Raw genomic sequence first — 22,672 nt, 5'->3', positions numbered from 1 at the left:
ACTCCGTTGCCTTCAATAGTTTAAAAAATTCTCATTTCATATACTCACGATGGCTATGCAATTGTTTTGTTTTTTACATTTACAGTTGAGAACGAAATGAAAAGGAAATTCTCACAATGCAACTAGATCGAAAACTTGTAGAATAAAATTTGAGTGTCTGTATGTAATATAAAAAAAAAATGTGTGCAATGCCATTAAGTGCAAATAGTACATGTGTAAAGGGATTAACTGAAAACCAGCAGAGAAACGACCTTGGCTGTCACTGCATCCAGCTAATGCAGGTACGGCCAAGCTCGTTCCTTTTACCACATTCCTCTCTTTTCTGATTGTTATATGTTTTATATTAGTTTTTACGTACACTGAGTGGCAATAAAATATTATTCTTAACGATATTTGCAATTATTTTTTACTACAAATGAATTTGCCATTTGTGTAATAGTTAGTAGTATAATAGTTAACAGTGGTACAAAACTAAAAAAAAAACTAGCTTGCGAAAAACTCTCCCACTAATTTCGCCATAAAACAAAGTATCGCTTATAATATTTTGAAGGTGACGGAAAGAAAACAAACCTTAATCTATTAATAACATTTATTATAAATAGATTTGAAATTTGGGAAACAAATCTTACTTTAATTAATTCTAAATAAAACTAGAAACAAATATCAATATCTCCACGAACTTATATATAAACGTATTAAAGAATATTCAATTTGATAACAAATTAGATGAATATTTTTATTCATGCAGACGTGCTTAATACTTCTTAAATCCGCTTATTATCATAACACATAGTAAAAATATTTTTTATACTCAAATAAATACAAGTAATTCTCAAGTGAATATTATTAATTAAACCAGTCATCTTGTCGTTGGTTTCTGAGATCATAATCTGTGTGTAAATAACATTATCTTTATTCTGTCAAAGATGATTGTAAGGTATTTGTCGGGTATGCGCTTGCACTGAATAAATTAGTTCGTTACCTACCGCGTGGTTTTATTGACGTCTCACTGGCGACGAGTACGGGATTAATATATATTTTTTTTCTTCTGTTGTTATAAGTTTGTGTGCAAAATGCCGATAGGTGAAATTGAAGCATTTTCGTTAAGTTCAAAACAGTGGCCGGCATATATACGCCGCGTTAATCAATATATTTTGCTGTATGAAATACGCGACGAGTTGAAGGTGCCTACTTTAATAACGGTTGTTGGTGAAGAAACTTATGCTTTAATGTGCGATTTGTGTGCGCCGGCTTTCCCAGAAGACAAGACGTACGAGCAATTAGTACGGCTAGTGACAGAGCACTTGGAGCCGCAGCGCTCGGAGATCGCGGAGCGACACGTGTTCCGGCTGCGACGTCAACGGCCCGGCGAGTCGCTCACCGACTATTTACAAGCGCTGAAACATCTCGCGGCCACCTGCAATTTCGGCAAGTGCAACACATGCTCGACCATCGAGGAGAACTTACGCGACCAGTTCGTATCAGGTCTGGCTAGTGATGCGATGCGTGCAAGAATATTTGCTGAAAAGAAGATTCAGTACAAGGAGGCGGTGGAGCTCGCACTGGCACTCGAGGCAGCAGAACGGCATGCTGAGGTCAGTGGCAGCACAGGAGCTTCGGTGACGGACTCATCTCCAGCAGCGGCCGATGGGAGCTCGGCCGAGGGGCTGCATTACACGCGCCCGGGCAGCGGGGGACGCGGCGTGCGGGGCACGCAATCTCTGCGGTCGGCCCGGGCGGGGAGTACGGCGGGAGGCTCGGCGAACGACGCGCCGAGCGGAACGGCAACAGGACCGAGCGGAGCGGCAACGGGGCCGAGCGGAGCGGCAACGAGTGTCCGCGCGTGTTGGCGTTGCGGGAAAGCTCACGCGGCGGCTGGGTGCCGATTCAAAACATACACTTGTGATAAGTGCGGCCAGCGAGGCCATATTAAAGTGATGTGTAAAGTGCGGGGCAGTGTTGGCCTACAGAATTACGTGAGTGAGGAGTCGGACGACGGTCTATATGAGATCGACGAAGACGAGGGTTTGTACGAGGTAGCAGCGAAAGGTACCAAACCATACTTTATTAATTTATTGATCGATAACAAGATTTTGAAATGTGAAATAGACACCGGTAGTCGTATCTCGGCGATCGCGGAGGAGTGCTACCGTAGCATGTTTTCGCATAAAAAAATTAATAAAGATAATATTTGTCTACGTTCGTACTCTGGTTCACGGATTGAGTCTCTCGGTTACATCGAGGTGAATGTTAAGTTAGGGAATAAGCATTGTGACTCATTGCATTTGTATGTTATAAAAGGCGGCGCACGGCCGTTATTAGGTCGAGAGTGGATGCAGGCTTTAAATTTAAAACAAATAACACTCAATGTAATCCGAGACGACGATTTTGTGAATCAGTTATGTAAAGAATTTCCGGAAGTATTTAGTGATAAGCTAGGCACATGCAAGCGGACCATTCGATTACAGCTCGTTGACAAGGAACCGGTTTATTTGCGCGCGCGGCCACTACCGCTTGCGCTGCGGGCGCGGGTTGAGCGGGAGCTCGCTCGTCTTGAGGCGGACGGCGCCATCTATCGCGTCGAATATTCAGACTACGGCACGCCCATTGTGCCGGTCGTTAAGAGTAACGGGGACATAAGAATTTGTGGGGATTATAAAATGACAATTAACCCCAAATTAAAAAGAGATTTTTATCCGTTACCTCGTATTGAGGAATTGTTTGCGAGTCTGAGGGGAGGTGAAAAATTTACAAAAATTGATTTAAGGCACGCTTATGAGCAGTGTCTTCTTTCCGAGGACTCGCAGCCATGCACCGCCATCACCACGCACATGGGGACTTTTGCGTATCGACGCACTCCGTATGGTCTGTCCTGTATACCTGAGAAGTTTCAAAAATTAATGGAGGAGACATTACGCGGGGTGGCGGGGTGTGTTGTATTTTTAGATGACATATGTGTAACGGGGTCGAATCAAAGTGAACACATAAGAAATGTAAGAGCTGTACTCGAACGGTTACGCGACATGGGACTTACAGTGGAGTTTGACAAATGTAAATTCTTGCAGGACAGTGTAAAATATTTGGGCTTTATTATTAACAAGGATGGGCTGCCCGGGCCCGATCCGGAGAAATTGGAAGCCATTTCCAGCGCACCCACACCGGAGAACGTCACTCAATTAAAAAGTTTCTTAGGGTTATTAAATTATTATGGACGATTTATTTCGAATTTAAGTACAATTTTACATCCTTTGCATAATCTGCTAAAAAAGGGGGTCGGCTGGAAGTGGGATTCCGAATGTAAAAAAGCCTTCAACGAGGCGAAGCGATCACTTCTTAGCGAACGGGTACTGGCGCATTACGAGGAGGGGCGGGAACTTGTAATATCGGTGGACAGCAGTGCGTATGGGTTGGGCGCTGTGCTCGCGCACCGCTACGACGACGGCAGCGAGCGCCCCGTTAGCTGCGCCTCGCGCACGCTTAACGCGGCCGAGCGCAACTACAGCCAGCTCGATAAAGAGGCGTTAGCTATTTTATTTGGCATCACCAAACACCATCAGTACCTTTTCGGGAGACGGTTCACGTTGCGCACCGATCACCAGCCCCTAACATACATTTTTGGAGGCAAGGGTAGTATCCCCCAGACGGCCGCGAGTCGGCTGCAGCGTTGGGCGGCACGCTTGGCCGCATACGATTTTAAAGTCGAATTCGTTCGATCGGCGGACAACGGTCCGGCCGATGCATTGTCTCGCCTACCCTTGGCTAAGGAGGGTCGCTCCGTGGACTCGGTCGATTATTTAGACTTAGTAGAGGATTCGGTACCCGTTGGTTATAAGGACGTCGCTAGGGAGACCGAACGCGACGCGTTATTATGTAAAATTAAGCGTTATGTTATGTTCGGCTGGCCGACGGCCCCGAGTTGCGATGAGGAAAGACCTTATTTTGCTAGGAAACAGGATTTCGCAATTGAACACGGCTGTTTGATTTATAAATATAGGATTGTAATTCCTACTGTCTTACAACAAAAAGTTTTGGAGGAAATTCATGATGGCCACCTTGGTATGAATAAAATGAAATGCTTGTCTAGAAGTTATGTGTACTGGGCCACCATGGATAGAGACATAGAGGAGACGTGCAGGGCGTGCGCGGCGTGCCGCACCGTGCGGGACGCGCCGCCGCGTGCGCCGCTGCACCCCTGGGAGTTCCCGCTGCACCCGTGGTTGCGCATCCACGCTGACTTCGCTGAGTGCGGCGGTAAGCGCTATCTAATTATTATAGACGCACATTCGAAATGGTTAGAGGCGATCCCGATGCGCAACACGAGTGCAGAGAGTACTATAAAAGTTTTTAGAAGTGTGTTTTCACGTTTCGGGCTCCCATCGCAGCTCGTGACCGATAACGGGCCACCATTCTTCTCGCAGGATTTTAAAGTCTTTTGTGAAAACAATTGCATAAAGCACACCACCTCGGCCCCTTACCGACCTCAGGCGAACGGTGCCGCGGAGAATGCCGTTAAAACAATTAAAAAAGCAATTAAAAAAGCACTACACGAGGGCAATGATGTGAACACGGCACTGACTAAATTTTTGTTTAAATACCGCAACTGTGAACACGCCACGACGGGCGTGTCGCCGGCCGTGGCGCTGCTGGGTCGGCGGATGCGCAGCCGGCTAGACGCGCTGCGGCCGGACACCGCAGCGGCTGTGCGCGACAAGCAGGAGCGGCAGGCGGCCCGCGCCGCCGGCCATCTCAGAGAGTTTAGCGTGGGGGAGACTGTACTCGCGCGCGACTATGCATCGAAGGGGAACAAATGGGCCGAAGCCACGGTGGTCAAAAGGACCGGGCCGGTTTCCTATAAGGTAGCCTTGGGCAATGGTGTGGAATGGCGTAGACACGCGGACCAGGTGGTCCCAGCCAAGGGACGGTTTTCGTTGTCCCGTACCAGCCACACGTCTACGGGTAACGGGTTAGAGTTACAGACCGAGGAGTCCGAGGTCGGTGCGGAGTCGGGAGGACAGCCTATGGATGAGGCATCCAGCGGTGGCGAGTCCCCGGCGGCGTCGCCCCGCGCAGCGACCGAGTTATCTCCGAGGCAGCCGGGGGCTACGCCACCCCAGATGTCTGCCCGCGCACTGCGTGCTTTAAAGCGGGCCAAATTTAATGTATTAGCTTAGTGGGGAGAGATGTAAGGTATTTGTCGGGTATGCGCTTGCACTGAATAAATTAGTTCGTTACCTACCGCGTGGTTTTATTGACGTCTCAATGATGAGAGGCATAATACGTTTTGTACATGGGTTTTGTTTTCAGAAATCAACGATTAAAAAAAATAAGGTAAGAATCTCCGAATTTGATATACCCAGCTATAAACTAGTATATACTTGTGTTTTGGCATCCTAGAAGTCTCAAAACCTATATATTATACAGGAACGCGATTACTAAAATCCAATGTTTTTCATGCCGTTGAAAAAGCCATATTTTTCAATGGCGATTGCGACTTCGCCCATGTGAGACTTTATTTTATAAAAGAGGATACTCATTTTTTTGTATTGTAACGAAATGTTTTTGTAAATTGTCAAACATTTTTGGTGAAGGAATATAATCTTCATTCATAGCAGCTTTTATACCCTATGTGTTCTTCTAGACTATGTTCTACATGTATTTCAAATTTCGATCCAATGAGTCGTTCCGGAGATACCATTCAAAACGAGGAAATTTATAACATTAGTAAACTATAATAGTTGTGTACACCCACTGTATAGATTTTAAGATATCTTTCAGACATCAAACAGCTGTCAAAATACAAGTATATACGAGTTTTTAGCTGGGTATTAATTAAGATGACTGGATTAACTATACATATATATGCTTTAGCATCATATACTAGGCCTGCCTTAAATTTTTTAGCCCATATCTCATGTTAATAATATTGCCGCGCTAATAACCCTAACAACACCGGCTTTAACTTCGTACCCCGCAGTTTTCTCTTAAAAAAAGTAGTGAGTAAACTTCACAAATTGAATCAAATAAAAAAAGAACTACAATACAATACTTTACTCGAAACGCATAACAGTTTTGCGGCTGGGCCTTCCTTTTATTGTCTACAGCAGCAATGTGGTATTGTTACCAGATGGACTAATTACGGGCGAAATTCCCTCACCAGTAGGATCCCAAACTATAGGCGCCCAATAGCATAAAGACAACCAAATAATAATACCACAAATAATCACACTAAGTATGGAGTATTTTGCCTGGAAAAAATGACAAATCAATTATTTAATCATTTAAATTTGACTTATTATCGATATCGCGTTGTTATTTTGTTTTAAAAAATAAGAAGATTATGGCAGTTTCCAGTGTGATTATATGAAAGAAAAAAATCTTTAAAGTTGATATACTTGAAATTTTAACGTACCATAATTCCCCTGGGAACTTTTCCAGTTGTATTGCAAAAATATGCAGGTGTATTTAAAAATGGAAACATAAAGGTCATGGAACTGGCTACGCCAACGCCGAGAGCACCAATGTAAACTCTCTTTGGCCACGGTACCGGCGCGTCTGGTTCTTCGGCCTGTGATAAAACGTACATTATTTAAACTGGAAAATTAAAAATAGTGATAGAAAAGAAAGAATAGGGGTAGAAACCGCAGTAATATTAGCTGCTGCATACTCAGAACATGATAAGAGTATGTTAAAAAAAATATTTCAATACTATGAGTAAAAATCGCTACTTACCATGTTAACAACAAAGGGTAAAAATATGCAACAAGCAGCGACCCCGGGCATTATATTGGCTAGGAAAATTGCGATGAACACAACCAGAAAAAGTGACAAACACCAGATATAGTCTGTTAAATATTTTCCTGAACCCGCCGATATCGATGCGCATAAATCTGTACTTCGTACTGCTACATTCAAGGAAACGCCGCCACCTTAAAATAATGGGAAATTGTATAAACATTACTTAATTATTGATTTAATATAATTAGAAAGAATCGTGCATCTAAGTATTTGTAGATTGAAGTATTTTCATCTCACGAAGCAACGCGCGTTTTACTTTTTTTTCATATATCATAAGGAGGCAAACGAGGAAACGGCCATCTGGATTCGCCACAATAACGAGGCGACCGTTGCCCATAGACATCCGCAAATGCAGGTGCGTTACTTGTCGTAATCATGAGTTAGAACACGCTAAGAATATATTTGAAGACGAGTAATCTTGTTCTTTCCCTCCTACTCATTCACAAGTTTTATGCCATGAATAATTTTTTTTTTTTTTGGAAAGAGTGGAAACTATACAACACGTGAATCGTAAATACCCACATCTCGAATGTGACAGAGCTCCTAAACTTATACTCACAACACTAAAAAATTAAATAAGTAATCAAAGTATTACCAAGCAAAAAGAAATATCCATAGTTTGTGTGCTTATTAACAAAACGCCAAAATAGTATTGCAGATTCTGGTTTCATTGTCAATTGACTTTTTCCTGAAACAAGTTTAGCGAAAACATTCCATGTAACTATTTTTCATTCATCTAACGCACTACGAATGTTCACTTTGATTAAAATTAAATTTTTGAAAAAAAAAGTAATAATATACGTTAGGCTAACTGATATAAAATTTATTTAGAGCCAAAGTCATTGATAATTGTTTTTTTTTATGAAATGCAGTCACTGACCCACTCAGGTCGGGACTCAGGTCAATAAAGCAATGTTTAATAATACTGTTCGTAAGTATCCACGATTAGCTCAAAAGCTTAACCGTGGTAAGAAACCACAAAAGTTTAAACGGACTGACTCCTGTACTACGTAGACATAACAATAGACTATCTTACTTTTAGCAGTCAGAAATCTCGTGAATCCTAATGTTCTTGGTAGTAAATGTAGTACCATAATAAATATCGCTGCAACTGTAGCATCTTTGATACTGCGAAATAAAATTAAATTATGATTAGAAATACCATAATTTACCACTATTTTTATATTAATAACAATTGCAATCTGATCTCTTTTCTGTTATACCAGTAATACCCTCCCCGGTGATTTCCCGTCTATTAGTAAAAATGTCGTAAAAACGGCTGCGCCCGGACCGCGAGCTGATTTTTGTATTGCCCTTATTATTGTGATCGTGATATTTTTCAAACGAATCGTATACAATCAAAGGCAACTTTAATCAACATAAAATGCTTCTCATAACGAATACAGTTATAGCTTTTTCTAAAGCTGAAGTGGTTATTGTAAGAAAACCATAAATGGGTATATTCTGTCGGAAACTTTTTTGTAACATATTTTTAGCCCACGTAAGCCAAGAGGAAAATTTTAAGAGGTTCATAAGTTCCCTGTTTATTCATCTTACTAATATCAGAAATGCGAAAGTTTGGATATATGGATGTCTGTATGTTTGTCTGAAGGTATCTGCGTAACGGTTCAACGGATCTCGCTGAACTGAATTGGGAACAGATGTAGAACATAGTCTGGAAGAACACATAGGCACGATTTTTTAATACCACGCGAACAGAGTCGCGGGCGAAAGGTAGTATATACTAAGCTTAAATTTGAATTAAGTATGTGCCTAACCAAGACATCCGGAATGAATTATTATCTACATGATGGTAAAAATAAAAACCGTATTTAAAGCCGTTTCGTAGCTTAGCAGAACACAAAGCCCAGAGTTCACGAAAAGCGACTGTTTTATAAAGTTTATTATTAATTAACTTTATTAAAAATAATGAAACACCAACCCAGGTATCGATGGTGATATAGCTTCTCTTCGAAATGTTGCCCAGCCCATATTCAACCAAACACACCAGCGGAAAATAAAAGCAAGCATTGCTATTGTTGCAAAGATTAGAGTTAGCTATAAAAATAAAAAACATATTACTTAAAATTGTTTTGCTGTCAAACTGCACCAAAACAAAAATTCATTCCAATAAAGATGTAAAAATCACTTTCATAGTATTATGATGACTAGGTTTGGGTAGGAATTATAAAGGCACCTTTTCCACGGTGCGTGATTCTGCAGCCGGGCCCACTCACACAAACCACCGTGAAACAGTTTTTCGTGTCGTTATAGCCAGCGGTTAGGTATGATCGGATCGTAAAATTGATGTATACCATAAAAATTGATCTACCTAAACCGTTCACAGAATAACACACCACGAAAACACGCCCTAATACAGATTAGTTAAGGTAAATTGTCATATTTAAAATTGAGAAGTAGTAGTAATTTTACATTATACTAAAGTAAGGACTTATACTTTAACAAAAGTAGCTGTTGCGCATTGATCCACTTGTTAATGACGTTAAAATAGTACTACACGTAAATAAAAGAGAAAAAAAGTTGCCTTTTCATGCGAGCCCATTTTTTCCGGCAAAACTTTCTTTTGTTCGTGCAATAATTTCTTAACTTCTACCATATCACTATCACTGAAAGGTGCACGAGTAATCCTGGTGAAGAAAAAATTAAACACATATAAAATGTAGCTATATCATAAAATTTTTGATTTTAGAATTATAAATTTCAAACTATCAATTGGAGCTGTCATACAGTTCATAAAACATCATTAACGGCATTACAACTGATTAAGTAAATACCAAACTAATCGAATCATTTCACAAAACATCTAGTATGCCGGGTTATGTTAGTAAAATTATCACATTTTTACCTGATGATAAGTGCCATGTGATAAAATACGTTACATAAGAACATGACCAAAGCAGTGGGAATGGCGTAGCAACAGTATTGCAAATAGTTGAAAATGTCCGGGTACTCCATTCCCTCGGGAGCACTCCTGCAAGTTAATGGCGATGGATATATTGTTATATGCAATTAAAAAAAGTATTTTAAGCTTTGTTTCAATTTAATAAATAATTAGAAACATATTAAGTTCGAGCCAATTAATCCAAATTACTGTACATCTGTGACATTCCTTTACGATGGTAATTCTTTAAGTTTGTAATTTAGGTTTAATTTAGATAATATTACTGTAATAAAAATCTAACAAAAGACAAAACTAAAATAATATTGTTACTCTCTCCGGCCATTGATTACCTTAACGTAAGTATATCTTACTGATAGTAATATGATAAACAAACTTGTAACAATGAAATACTTACACAAACCAGATGCCTCGGAAAAATAATGTAGCATACGACGCATGAATGATACAAATGCTACCTTTAAAAGATCAATAATTGAAATAAATGTTAACGTCGAGCAAAAAGCAAATCCTAAAACTTGTTTTTAAAGTTTTGTTTCAATATTGTAATGATTGAAAGACACGAAATTCTATGTTACGGTTGGCATCTCAAAAAGCCTAATCGTCGTTAGCACATAAATGTGCAATTGAGGAACTCGAGCCTATTCTGTGGGGTAACTAGGTTTTAGGCTACCACATTGGCCTGGTGGCATTAATGTACGTATGAAACTAGGTACAAAATAGAACATTTTAGGTAATTTTTTTTGATACTTGGTACAATTTAATTCGCCATTGATGTATGGCAGAGATTTAAAACGTATCTGTAGATTACAATTCCGGTGCTTAGCCACTTTGCCACTCCCGTCGCTTTTACAAAAAGCTTTGCTTTCGAACTTTATAACTTGAAGTTCGTTACAAGTCAACTTACCAATTGAAGAGGCTGTTTGAATCGCGTTGTTTATAATATATTTTAGTTTTTTAAAATCCGTGCGGCTTTTTGATTTTCCCTGAAAATACAATTGGTATGCAAATGTGCCAGGAAATGTAGCAGAAAAATCAATTCTACTTTTAATATTCATAACTAGTCTTATAACAGATTTCTAAATGAAAATTAGTCTTGTTAACGTTGATATCATTTTATTTACATATAGTCATCATAGTTATTGCACAAAAAGACTACAGACTGAGCTTCAAAATAATCCCAATTTAATACGAAGTAAAGTGGCATAGTATTTACACATTTACTGTAATATTTTTGCTATTAAATTCTCGTGTCCTAAAACGTCCATGTCCTCTATTGTTTGACAGCTTAAGAAAAATAATAAGAAATAGGTAACGTAAAGATACAAACCTGTAGACTTGTTAGCACCACTGTCATGATGTCTATAATATTAGATGTCACAATAAATTTATTACAAACTGCTGACAGTAAAAATGCAGCCATACTAGCTTTGTAGACGAGTCTGTAAAAATATTTGGCTTACAAAATTATTTGCTGGAATTGATGCAACTGTTACTATTCATAAAGTATCAGCATAAAGATTGCATCTGGTTCGCTTTTATGCGTATAACTGAGGTTGACCGCTGGGAAACTTTACAATTTTGCGGCAGCTGATTAGCAATGACGACTAAATAACGCCAGCAACTAATGGTGTTGCCGCACTGAGGGTGTACGCTCTACGCTGGTGCGGCAACGACGTGGAAGGGATGTCACTGTATTTTACTTGGCACATGGATAATCTATGCCATTTCCTGCTCTTCTCCCTTCGGGGAGTCGGCGCAGTATTCACTTTGCCTCTGTCTTTCACACAATCAAATCCATACTTTCTATAACCTCTACCTTTTTACATGAAAATTATCAGTAAATGTGGCACTATAGTTATGTGTCCTTGTTGTAGAAAACTGACAATGCCTTTATTAAAGCGTTTTAATACTAAAAATTAGGCAACATTACCTGATTCCTGAAAATTGACTTGAGTTACCGGCACAAAGGAACCAGAGCGCAATTCGGCGATCCACCCCAGAGTTGTTTAAAAGTAAATGAACCATAGTGCCCATCAGAAGAAGGGCTGCGATATCCTGAAACATTTCAATATTCACCGTAAAAGGCTGATGAATTATTGAAATGAAATAAAATAAAACTTGTTTACATACATTAAAATAACATTGACAAACACGAGAACTAGAAAGCACACCGCACATTGGGAGCATGAACATCGGTATAAGTCCACAGGCTTGAATACTCGTCGGTTGCCAAAAGAACATCCATATCATAGTGACCCACATGAGTATCACTGTTCTGTCGTGCTAAAACACATACAATAATTGCATTTATACGATTAAACGACTATATGAGATTCAATTTCTGTTCCTTAAAAACCTGTAGTTACTGTAGTACATCGCTATAATAAAGTGACCCCCGCCCATGGAATGTATATAGCATAGGATGTTGCAGATATCTTGCCTTCCTATAAAAGGCAAAGGAAGAGAATAAATAGAAAAAGGATATTTCCCTTTCTTGCTCATCCATCTCCTCTTCCCATTCTTTGCTTTTATAAATACAGGGTGGTGCTGCTAATTATATAATTCCATTTGTTGCTTTAAACACAAAATAGTCAAATTGTTGTTACAATGACCTTTATTTTTTTTATTACAAACAAAAGATAATTCCTATTTACCTGACCCATTTCGAAAAACCAAGGTAAAATAAGAACTGGCGGAATGAATCCAATGATGCCTCGGAAATTATTATATAAAGCATTTTTTACTCGATCCGCGTATTCGACTATTGGCGTTTGAGCCGTCGATCTCCTGAAATGGCAATGTATTGTGTTAAATTGTTAATAAATATTTTTGTTTCCTTCTTTCTGAGTTAGTTCCTTATTTCTGAGGATCCTTGTTAGCATGTGTAAGTAAGCATGTGGAGCGTATGATATGCGTCCACCGGTTTCTTTCCAGCGCGTAACTCACAGCTGTGTCCAATTTTGTGGACGATATCTTCTTGACTTGGTCGGTCCATCTTGTTGATGAGCGGCCGCGTGGACTTTTTCTTTCAATGTTACCGACAACAATCAGTTTTTCTAGACTTTCGTTTCCTCTGCGCATTGTGTGGCCAAAGTATGACAGATTGCGTTGTTGGTATATAATGGACAGGTTTTTTTTCTATATATTTTATAAAACTATAAACCCATATTAGCGACTGCAGACGGAAAATTAAATTAGAACATTACATAAATTATTATGAATATACTAACCTCCAAGAGAGAAATCTGAAATTATAAAAATGTTAAATTTAGTTGAATAAATTATAAGTTTTGATTTTATCTTTATTGTTTTATAATTTCGATAAGAAATATATTTACTTACCCACCCATTGCCAAAATCTTATTTATCCAATGACATTTAACCGTCAAATTGATTTAATATTTTGATCCTAAAAAATATGAGACCTTTTTAAAATTAGAATGGTTTAATTTTAAACTGTAAGGCATTACACCTTCATGTAGGTCTCCACCTTCTAATTGTAACTACATACATTTACAGGTGACCATAAAATTAAAAGTAAAAATTAAAAGAAAGGTACTTTTTTAATTAAAAATGTTATTCAAATTTTATTAAAACAACATTTACATAAATGGCAGTGTTTATTTAAGGAATTTAACAATTAAAATTTTTATAACGTAGTTCACTTCTGTTTGTCCATAAATTCGGAAATCACTTTGCAGTCCACTCCTATCTATACATACAAATTATTATCTAGGGCTGTAGACAATTGTACGACCGCTGGTACAGTCGCGGTATCACTTAACGATATGCTTCCATGTTTATGACACCACATTTAAAATCAAACAGGTGTCGTTCGGCGATAGGGGTCAGTGCCGACGGCACGATCGTGGCGCGGCGGCTTGTCACCTGCGTTTGCTCGGGCGCCTGCCCCAAACGTCACCAACTCCTCTTCCCTCGAAGGTGGCGGCTCCACGGCCGAAGTATCGAGAAATCTGCCGCTAGCTATTGACGCTTGCGATTGGAATATCGATGCACTTCTCAAACCGCTCAAAGTGTTCGCACTTTGAGGTACTTCTTTAAATTCTTCAAAATAATTGTCACAAGCCGTCGGCCTCGGTGCGGCTGGAAAACCGTATAAAGTCGACGATGACAAATCTTTTAGTGATGCCGAGCTCAAATTGATTCTTCTATTTTTATGTATGGAACAGTGTGGTATTTCGTCACCGTCAAAAACAAAACGTCTTCGTTCGTGAGGAGTCGCTGCAGACGATCCCGTCGGTGGGTACGTATCTCTCTTCATCATGCGTCGTTCGAGTAACGACGAATCTCTTTCCCTGAAATCTGAGAAGGCGTATTCACGATCCCAAGCCCGGCAATCTGCTTTCGCTTTCTCACATAGCTCTGTTATCCAATCTTTTTGATACCATTGCAGGAAAAGAAAAATTGCCGAAGTACCCGCTAGCTCGGCTGCCACGAAACCACTCAAATATAATCCAAAAGAATAACCGTAGCTGTAGGACATTCTCGGCGTATCGAAAACTGTCATGTACCGCAGCTTGTGGCCCACTTGTGATTTGAATACAGATATGTACATTACGATACCAGTCAGCATAATTAAACCTGGAAAAATAAAAAAAGAGTGGTGTGAATAAGAAGTCGTATATTTGTCACCAGGACATAAAAGATGACGTCTCGGAAAATCAATTATTCTCTTATTTAATTTTTACATTATATACAAATTAAAAGTTAAATAGGATGTGACCACTTACCGGACACTATGAACAATACGCCCGCTATAAATGTGCATAATCTTCGTCCTTTAACGCAGTGTCCCAAGACACAGCACAGCGCTCCCACAGCTTGCGCGAACACAGCCAGGAGCAGTGGAACAGCGGAGCGCGTTACCACGTCTGGAAATTTATACAATAGCTCTTTATACTAATTCGTCTTTGTATGTCTATTCCGAATTAATTGCCGATTTAACCCTTTTATTAATTATATAGCAATAATATTGCTGCGAAATCATATAATAGATTCGTACTAGACTGTACAAAATTTTCCTAAACATATGTTATTGTGTGTTGTTTGAAGAACCCCTGACTATTGTTTTATTACTAAATACTAATGATAGTAAATATATGGTTATGTTTTTATCATAACATTTTTAGTCAAATATTTTTTTATGAATAAAAGTAAAAATATAAATAAATCTTACATGGTATCGCATTAGTAGAATCACTGGGATCTGGAGTGTACTGAGACAAAGGAAAGTATGGTATATCCAGACATTCATACACCGTGCTGCCCGCTGAAATAGAAAAATCATACTAATATAATAAATGCAAAAGTATGTATAGATGGATGTTTGTCACTACTTATCTCTAAAATGGCTTAACGGATTTAAACGAATTTGGCACGTATGTTGAACATAGTCTGATATTTATTTGTTGATTTCGATAGAGATATTTTTATATTAATGTGATTGAATGAATGAAGAATTGTTAGTTTGAGAAAGGCCTAAAAAAATTATCGATGCATTGTCTGAACAAGGATATGCGTAAGAAGGAAGGGAAGTGAATTCAAATATGACGGCTGATAGAGATATATGGGAGAATAATATAAGCTGTGTCAACCCTCCATTGGGAAAAGGATACAATGATGATGATGAATTATAGAGGCAAGAAAATTTTTATACAAAAATAGACGACAAAACTACATAATTATCACGTTTAACGTAATAAATAGAATGGCGCCAATGTACTGACAATGAATGCGGCTAGGGACTTTGTAATGTGAAAAGTGGGCCGGAGTGGACGGTGCCACTGTGCGACTATGCGATGTGCAGCACAATGCATTTCCTGTCTCGAATGACGGAAACGGCGACGCATTGTAGGACTGCGTCACACTAGGAACTTTCATCCTCCATTGTATCACCACCATATATGTATTCAACTTTTTAAACGTATAAAGTACAATTGAAAACATAATGCTATTTACTAACTGCAGTAAAAGTTAAACCAATATGGAAAAAACGCTACAGTCGATATTACTAATTTATACTGGACCAGACTAGTTAGCCTTTACAGCATAAACTATGTGTATTAATGAGATATTTAGGCATAGAAATATTTGTATGTATAAAGTACAGCAGGAGTCAAACTTAATGGCCATTCGTAATTTCACAAGATGCTGTACACGATATAATTTTAGTTATCGGCGAGAAATAAAGGGATGCGGAGGCGGGGCCACTGCATTTCTTTACGCATACGCTTTTCTCTAATCGTATTGGTCCATCTGACATCTGAGCAACTAGAACATGCAGCCACGAGCGGATATAAAGTTTGAATCTTATAATAGCAGTACTCACGTTCGGTATGACATATTCTCCAAAGTCCTGACACGGTGTGTTTAGCTACGAGCGCGTGTTTCCCAGTACCATTGTATAGAGGATTGAGCATGTTCTCTTGTGTGTGTAGCCAGTTGTTTGTTGACACTGCCACTAGCACGGCGACCACCGCGGTGCCCGCTGACAACGGCGTAAGAAGCCAGAGACACGCCACTGACGAATCAATCTTAGCGACTAACGTAGGAGAAGGAGGCGTTGGTCTGAAATATTAGAATGATAAAAATTACAGCACTCTTCGAAGAATTTAATGTGATATTGTGTGTAGAAATGTTTAAAGCTTCACTAGTCGCTGTTAAAGTTGTGAAGACTTTACTAAATATAAAGTTTTAAATTCGATTCCTCTACTTTTAGGAAAAAAAAATATCTGTACGTCAAGATTGAGGTAAAAAGATATTTAACTATTATTAAGATGATTTCCCGAGAATTTTCTACCATTTGTTGTCAATTAGATTTCTTCCAATTCAGCGATCTTCAAACGTATCTCCAACCATGCGATTTGGGAACGTAATCACAATAATGTACTAGGCCTTTGAGGTTTGCTTTTCTCCAAATCTTTTTCAAAATTAGTTACTACTTTACTGAAAGTCTACTCATTAATTTCATAGAAGTTTTGAATCATTTCTTTCGATTAAAATTGCTTAATGTTATGAAATATCTTAATTATTAATTCACTATTTTAACAACATATTACTATGCAAGAAGTAAGTAATATTACTTATAATCGAATAGGTGACTAATGGGACAGATCGTGTAATACTTATAATCTATATCGTATGAAAAACAATAAAAATTAATTATTTGCCGCCTTAAAGATTTTTAATTATCACTTTAGATGAGATTTAATAATATAAACATACATTAAGGGTCACACTTAGTTACCGACTAACAACTGAGTTTAGCAGTAACTCATCACAGTAATATCAACATGGCTGTTATGATTAATGTTGCTATAATTTTTTTACTTAAAGAACTAAGCATAACCTACCTGGGCGGGCGGCGGCTGGCTATGGCTCCGCTGAGCGTGGGCGCGGGAGCGCGGGCGCCGCGCGGCAGCGACGCATGCACGCACTGCGCGCCGCCGCCCCACATGCCTTGCTGTCGCTTCACTGGAAACATACGATTTGACTACTCAATAACACTTAAATTTATGAAAATATTGATAATTTGCCTTGGCGCTGAAGATGACTGATAACTGCTTGAGCAACCATCAAATAGCGCATACTATCTTCGACCACACTATCAGTAACATCAGGTGGATCGTGGACAATTTCTTCTTATAGAAAAGCAGTTTTTGTTTGATGCAGTAATTAGAAGACGAGAATTCCAATGAAACTGTGCATTTATTAATAAAAATAAATCTTTCATAGAGAACGACGAACTTCAAAATCATTGTACTAAATATAGCTTTTTTCCTCGCTCTTAGTTATTTAAAACCGTGGAGTTTTATTTCATTAAATTACAACTGACATTGTTTTAAATTATCCTAGACTAGATAGCAGTGTTGTGAAGTCAAGACGTATTCACAATGACAAACGCATTGAATTCTTGGCACACGGTGCATCTGCAAGTTGATAAAGTTAGTTCGGAACGTGAGGTGCATGAAAATCTAACGATTCTTCATTATTCCTATCCATTTCTACAGCGATATTGGTTTATTTATTAAACATTATCATTTAAAAGTTGTATTACAATTAAGAACCCTAATGCACCATTTAATATCAAGTAAAAAGTGACACTTTCAATTCCTCAGTCTGTGATTAAAATTTCATGATGTCTTTTTTTGTGACAAGTCAAAAAATAAATAAAAATAGGTATGAATAATAAATACCAATACTTAAAAATTCTCCTTTAATAATATCATACATAAAATATAATTGCATTCATAGTAATCAAATGTGATACAAAGTTTAAAAAGAATGGAGTATAAAACAGAAGAGCGAGTAGTGCTTTAAGTTCAAAACCTTGTACTGAATATCATTTTAGATAAGAAACTACATTTTATACTGAGTGAGCAATTCTAATTTAAAATACTGTCTTATTCTAGAAAACCACTGCCTTGAGATTTGTGTTAATACATCTTGTCATCCCTTCCTTTCCCTTTGAAATAACAGAGACAGTAATTTGTGCCAATACAAGTATCACACCCACAGTCGCAATATAACGTATTACGTATACGATAACGTTAAGTGTAAAACCGATTAATTTAAAAACATAAAAGCTATGGACAGTAAAAGAGATCAAACGTACTGAACATTATGTTGAATTTCTGTCGAATCATTCTGCATAAAAACTAGTTTTCCAAACAGAGGGATGGCGTTTTTTAAATTATTTCGGCTTTGGAATTTTAATGTTATGGACATTTAATTCTGTCTTCTTTTTCATGCTTGTAACTTGCAGATCTATTGAGCCACGTTTAAAGCCCTAAGGCATTAGGGTAGTGAAGCACAGAAATTAGAATGTTCCATCCAATTTATGTAGACAAGACAAACTGCGAATGGTGTTCCCTTGGGATCGAGTGACCGGCGAAAGTCTTCGAATTTATGACCACTCTGCGATTTGCTCTATGTTCTTGTTAAAACTATTGTGCAGAAAGCAAAACAATGATTTTGGATGTTATGATGTGAAATAGTATATTTTTGGCATAATAGTAAAATATTACTGTTTTGGTTCATATATATTATTTATGTATTAGAAAATGCAATAGTAATTATTATCAAATAGACCTTGCACAAAGTTTTTTAGCACATAAAGCAAGAAAAAAAGCCGGCAGCGCATCTGCAGATCTTCTGGTATTGCAGATGTCTATAGGCATCGACGATCACATCGGTGTTCCCGCTGCCCATTTGCTGTTTCTTTTATTAAAAAATAAAAGTGAATAAGTGAAAATCGGAATACATCTTTTTAAAGATTTGAGCATTATTGTTTATCGTTTTTTATATACTCTTACTAACCAACTAAACTCAAATGAAAACCACTAAGTTGAAAACTTCAAGTGGTTTAACTTATTTAACTTTAAGGTGATCATCTAAAGCTGTTTCTTTAGAGGAACTCAAAATAAATAAAAATTAAAGGAATAAAATTCGATAAAGAAATAACTGCCTTGTTCGCGCTTCGTGTATTTTAGTTTATTCGGGTAGAAGGGTACGAAACGAATCGGCAACATTAAAGAGCTTTATTGGATTTAACTCATCAGCTTTATATAAAAAAAAATGTACAAAGTATTAAAATGTAACGGTCTCAATTAATATAAATCACTTTGGTGCGTCTGCTTAAAACATCTTTGTTTTTATTAAAGTGAAATAAAAAATGTTTTTTTTTATTTTATTTTTTTCAAAATGCATTTTTAAAGTTATTCTTCATTTGCTTGAAACTAGCTTGATATGTTTTACACGTCTTAACAAATCTTCCCTCTGGGAAACGGTAAAATAGTCGTTCTCAAAGCTTTGTATTGGAACACACGCAAATTGAACTACTGATTTATTCACGATACTACATTTTAATCAGTAAAATCGTCCTTAATCTTCTTGAATTATAAATAGTATTGAATAATGCTATCATTTTTATGCCTCACGAATTAAATATTAATTTACTATTTCGATGTTCCTTTTCCAAGATATATTAATGAATAAATAATGTGGGGCTTTATGTGAGTTTTCTATAACCTTTAGTATTCACTGTAATATCTCACAAATTCTACTCGAAAAAAAAAAAAGACTGTCTGTTTCAGGAATGTAAATGCACAGCTACAAAGGTGAACCAAAATATTTTTTAAATAAGGTCAAAAAAAATATTTTTAAAGGAAGAAGGTCTGAAACATTGTAAGCATCTTATTAAAAATATTTACACAGAAAGCGATGTCCTTCAAAAGAAAACGTAAAGTCATTTGATTGCGGAAGTAAACTACAAAAGTTTAAAAACTCATTTTCCCAGCTCTGCATAAGCTTCTGTGAAGAAAAATGATCACGTTTTAAAAACTACCCGATAAAACATGTAACACACTAAGTATAGTCAGTAATAAGAACTAATGCTCAGTGTGTCACATATTTTATTGATTTTTTAAAAGATGGGACATTTCGGTCAGTCTGTAATAAAAACTAAAATAAGTCCATAAAAATGATTATTTTATAGTTTTTACATATACAAAGTATAAATGAAAATATATGAGCTTTGTTCTTAAATTCGTTGTAATAAATATTATTTCACTCAATTCGTAATTATCATATAAATAGGACACTTACTCGTGAGTAAAGCATGAATCTAACTTTAAACATAATGTCGCTTGTAACACCCACAACGGGCTTTGTTCAACTGCTTCTTATTATGTTTACAAAGCTACTTTCACTGTGTGTTTTGCGTTAAATTTTAAAGGATTAATGTGAAAATAAAGCAACCATCACAGAACTGTTTTTTGGGACAACGATTATTTTAGTGTTATAAAACAATGCTTTAATTTCTTTAAGATTTTACTTAAGTCAAATAAAATGTATTTTAAATAACATGAAATTGAAATAATTCGTGACATAAATAAGAATTAAACTCTTTAAATATCTAAATAAACAATAAATTCAAGGGACACATAATTTTAAATATTAAATAGCCAAATAAAAAAAATATTAACAAGATATTTTGTTCATGATCCTCATAATAAAATTAAAAATCCTCGTAAAAATTTAGGTACATGTGCTTAACATGAATACAATGTGATTCGTGAAAATCTCTGAATTAATCAGCATCATAGCAACAATCATTTTGTACTTAAATTCTCTGGGCGCGTCTTCTCGTCTGCTCGTCATTGTTATTGGCGAAGTTTCGGAAGCGAGCTTGATTGATGAGAACGCCGGCTGCGAAGCGTCTTACAGCGGTGACACAAAAATCACTGTTCCCCGACTTAATTGCTTGATTAAACTTGATAAGACGCCATGATGATACTCAAATTTATTGCTGTGTTACCTTTTATATAGATTTACTAATTTATATGTGTGAAAATTAAACGTGAATTTCTGATGCATTGAAAGACGCCCACAGAGAAACAGATTACGCAGAAAAATAAAATGATAATGTATAAAAAATTTTGCAAGAAACTTATCAAGAGTAATTGAGTTTGGCATCCTAATTGCTACTAATTCCTCTTTGTGAGAATAAGGTAGTTGGGTCTCAATGGTTCCATTTCTTTAACTTGAATTTTTGGTTTGACTTTTTATTTTATATCTTCAAAACATACGTTATTAAAGTAAATTTTTCTGAGCAAAGTTGAAAGTTAATAAGCACAATAACTTGTTTGTAAGATAGTTTTCAACGCAAAAAATACGAGCAGTAAAGTGCATCACGAAAATGTACATTGAAATACACAATGAGAGAACAGAGATCGATGAGAGAAATTGCTTGCTTCTTCGTTTTATTGGGCGCATAAGAAACTTAGTTACCAGCTTTCGCTTCTCCAACTTCATCTATACCCTTTTCCTCTCTGGAATTTATTCCTTTATTTCTCATTGCACTTGTTTAATTTAAGATGTACATTTGAAGATTTTTTTGTCAGTTGATACTGTAACCAAATAGAAAAAGAAATTCAAAATGAATAGAGTTACACTAAATTAATATAAACTAGATTTGGTCGCGACTCCATCCGCACGGAATTAAAAAAAATCTTTTTATGTCAATGCATTAAAAAGTGTCCTTTGTCTGTCTTCTAGTTCTTAGCTACCTCCCAACCAAATAGTGTAACCAACACGACTTTCTTTTATATATACAGATTAATATAGAGATGTTATTAGTATATATTTTAACGAATTATTGCTTGTAAATCCATTAATAACTTTATTGATTAAATAATTTTAAAATAGACCTTGTATATAAATGATTTCAATTTTCAATATTAACTAATTATCACGAATTGTTTAAAGTAAAAGCTTATAGAAATTTATTTGAAGGTATGAAATACAAACACCATTCAATCATCTTTACAACATTCACATCTATATATATAAAAGAAAGTCGTGTTAGTTACACCATTTATAACTCAAGAACGGCTGAATCGATTTGACTGAAAATTGGTGGGCAGGTAGCTTAGAACCAGGAATAGGACATAGGATAATTTTTACCCCGTTTTCTTTTTTTTTTTTTATTCTGCGCGGATGGAGTCGCGGGAAAAAGCTAGTTTTCAATATTTCATAAATCAGTATAAACATAAGACCTGGAAGTTATATTGTAATGTGATTTTTAAAAACAGAGCAGCGTACTCATATTCAAAGATGCAACTGATTTTCGAGACTTGTAAGCCTACCGCGTTATTCAATAACATCTAAAATATCCCACGTTTGAAACATTACTATCATTTTAATTATTAAACTTTGCATTTTGCTCTACAAATCTAATCACATCCACAATTCACAAAGAACAATATCGATATTGATATCAACTTTATTGCGAATGTCGGCAAACTGTTTACTTACTGTGGAGAGGTCGGCAAAGTTTCTTTGCGCCCACATAACTTTTCTTGTTCGTTGAGGCAAAAAAAAGTCAAGCTCCACTCTTTGTTTTGCAGATCCATTTTGTTTCAATAAAACCTC

At 36.9% G+C, this 22,672-nt stretch overlaps 3 protein-coding genes across 4 annotated transcripts in view; 1 reads left to right on the top strand and 2 right to left on the bottom strand.

Moving 5' to 3' along the window:
• Nucleotides 1-1,073: 1,073 nt before the first annotated feature.
• On the top strand, nucleotides 1,074-5,171 carry LOC123721323 (uncharacterized protein K02A2.6-like). The gene has a single exon (XM_045679801.1). The coding sequence runs from the start codon at nucleotides 1,074-1,076 to the stop codon at nucleotides 5,169-5,171; it is 4,098 nt and encodes a 1,365-aa protein (XP_045535757.1).
• A 621-nt stretch (nucleotides 5,172-5,792) lies between these two features.
• On the bottom strand, nucleotides 5,793-13,068 carry LOC106717985 (protein I'm not dead yet). Its single transcript, XM_045679800.1, has 16 exons — nucleotides 13,061-13,068; nucleotides 12,949-12,963; nucleotides 12,373-12,505; nucleotides 11,849-12,001; nucleotides 11,649-11,773; nucleotides 11,046-11,157; nucleotides 10,623-10,701; nucleotides 10,113-10,173; nucleotides 9,662-9,787; nucleotides 9,341-9,443; nucleotides 8,738-8,853; nucleotides 7,832-7,923; nucleotides 7,391-7,483; nucleotides 6,730-6,926; nucleotides 6,410-6,565; nucleotides 5,793-6,245 (listed from the first exon to the last, which is right to left on the bottom strand). The coding sequence occupies exons 1-16, from the start codon at nucleotides 13,066-13,068 to the stop codon at nucleotides 6,096-6,098; spliced, it is 1,719 nt and encodes a 572-aa protein (XP_045535756.1). The 3' UTR covers nucleotides 5,793-6,095.
• A 268-nt stretch (nucleotides 13,069-13,336) lies between these two features.
• LOC106718110 (voltage-dependent calcium channel gamma-2 subunit) overlaps nucleotides 13,337-22,672 on the bottom strand; it is a 51,607-nt gene continuing 42,271 nt past the window's right edge. For both annotated transcript variants that reach the window (XM_014512115.2, XM_014512116.2), the window contains 5 exons: nucleotides 17,092-17,212; nucleotides 16,068-16,306; nucleotides 14,916-15,008; nucleotides 14,470-14,610; nucleotides 13,337-14,320 (listed from right to left, as the gene is read on the bottom strand). In XM_014512115.2, coding sequence (XP_014367601.2) covers nucleotides 13,539-14,320; nucleotides 14,470-14,610; nucleotides 14,916-15,008; nucleotides 16,068-16,306; nucleotides 17,092-17,212 — 1,376 coding nt within the window. In that variant the 3' untranslated portion in view covers nucleotides 13,337-13,538. The remainder of the gene's footprint in view (nucleotides 14,321-14,469; nucleotides 14,611-14,915; nucleotides 15,009-16,067; nucleotides 16,307-17,091; nucleotides 17,213-22,672) is intronic.

Source organism: Papilio machaon, chromosome 10 (genome assembly GCF_912999745.1).
Source record: "Papilio machaon chromosome 10, ilPapMach1.1, whole genome shotgun sequence".
In the NCBI taxonomy this organism is placed as follows: domain Eukaryota; kingdom Metazoa; phylum Arthropoda; class Insecta; order Lepidoptera; family Papilionidae; genus Papilio; species Papilio machaon.
This window is presented reverse-complemented; position numbering and strand designations above follow the sequence as displayed.

Excerpts from the sequence above, each read along its gene's own strand:
- LOC123721323 (XM_045679801.1), top strand. The coding sequence starts at position 1,074 with ATGCCGATAGGTGAAATTGAAGCATTTTCGTTAAGTTCAAAACAGTGG.
- LOC106717985 (XM_045679800.1), bottom strand. Across the intron at positions 11,774-11,848 it reads TTTGTCAATGTTATTTTAAT|GATATCGCAGCCCTTCTTCT; the intron begins GTATGTAAACAA and ends GAAATGTTTCAG. Across the intron at positions 9,444-9,661 it reads CACATGGCACTTATCATCAG|GATTACTCGTGCACCTTTCA; the intron begins GTAAAAATGTGA and ends TTTCTTCACCAG.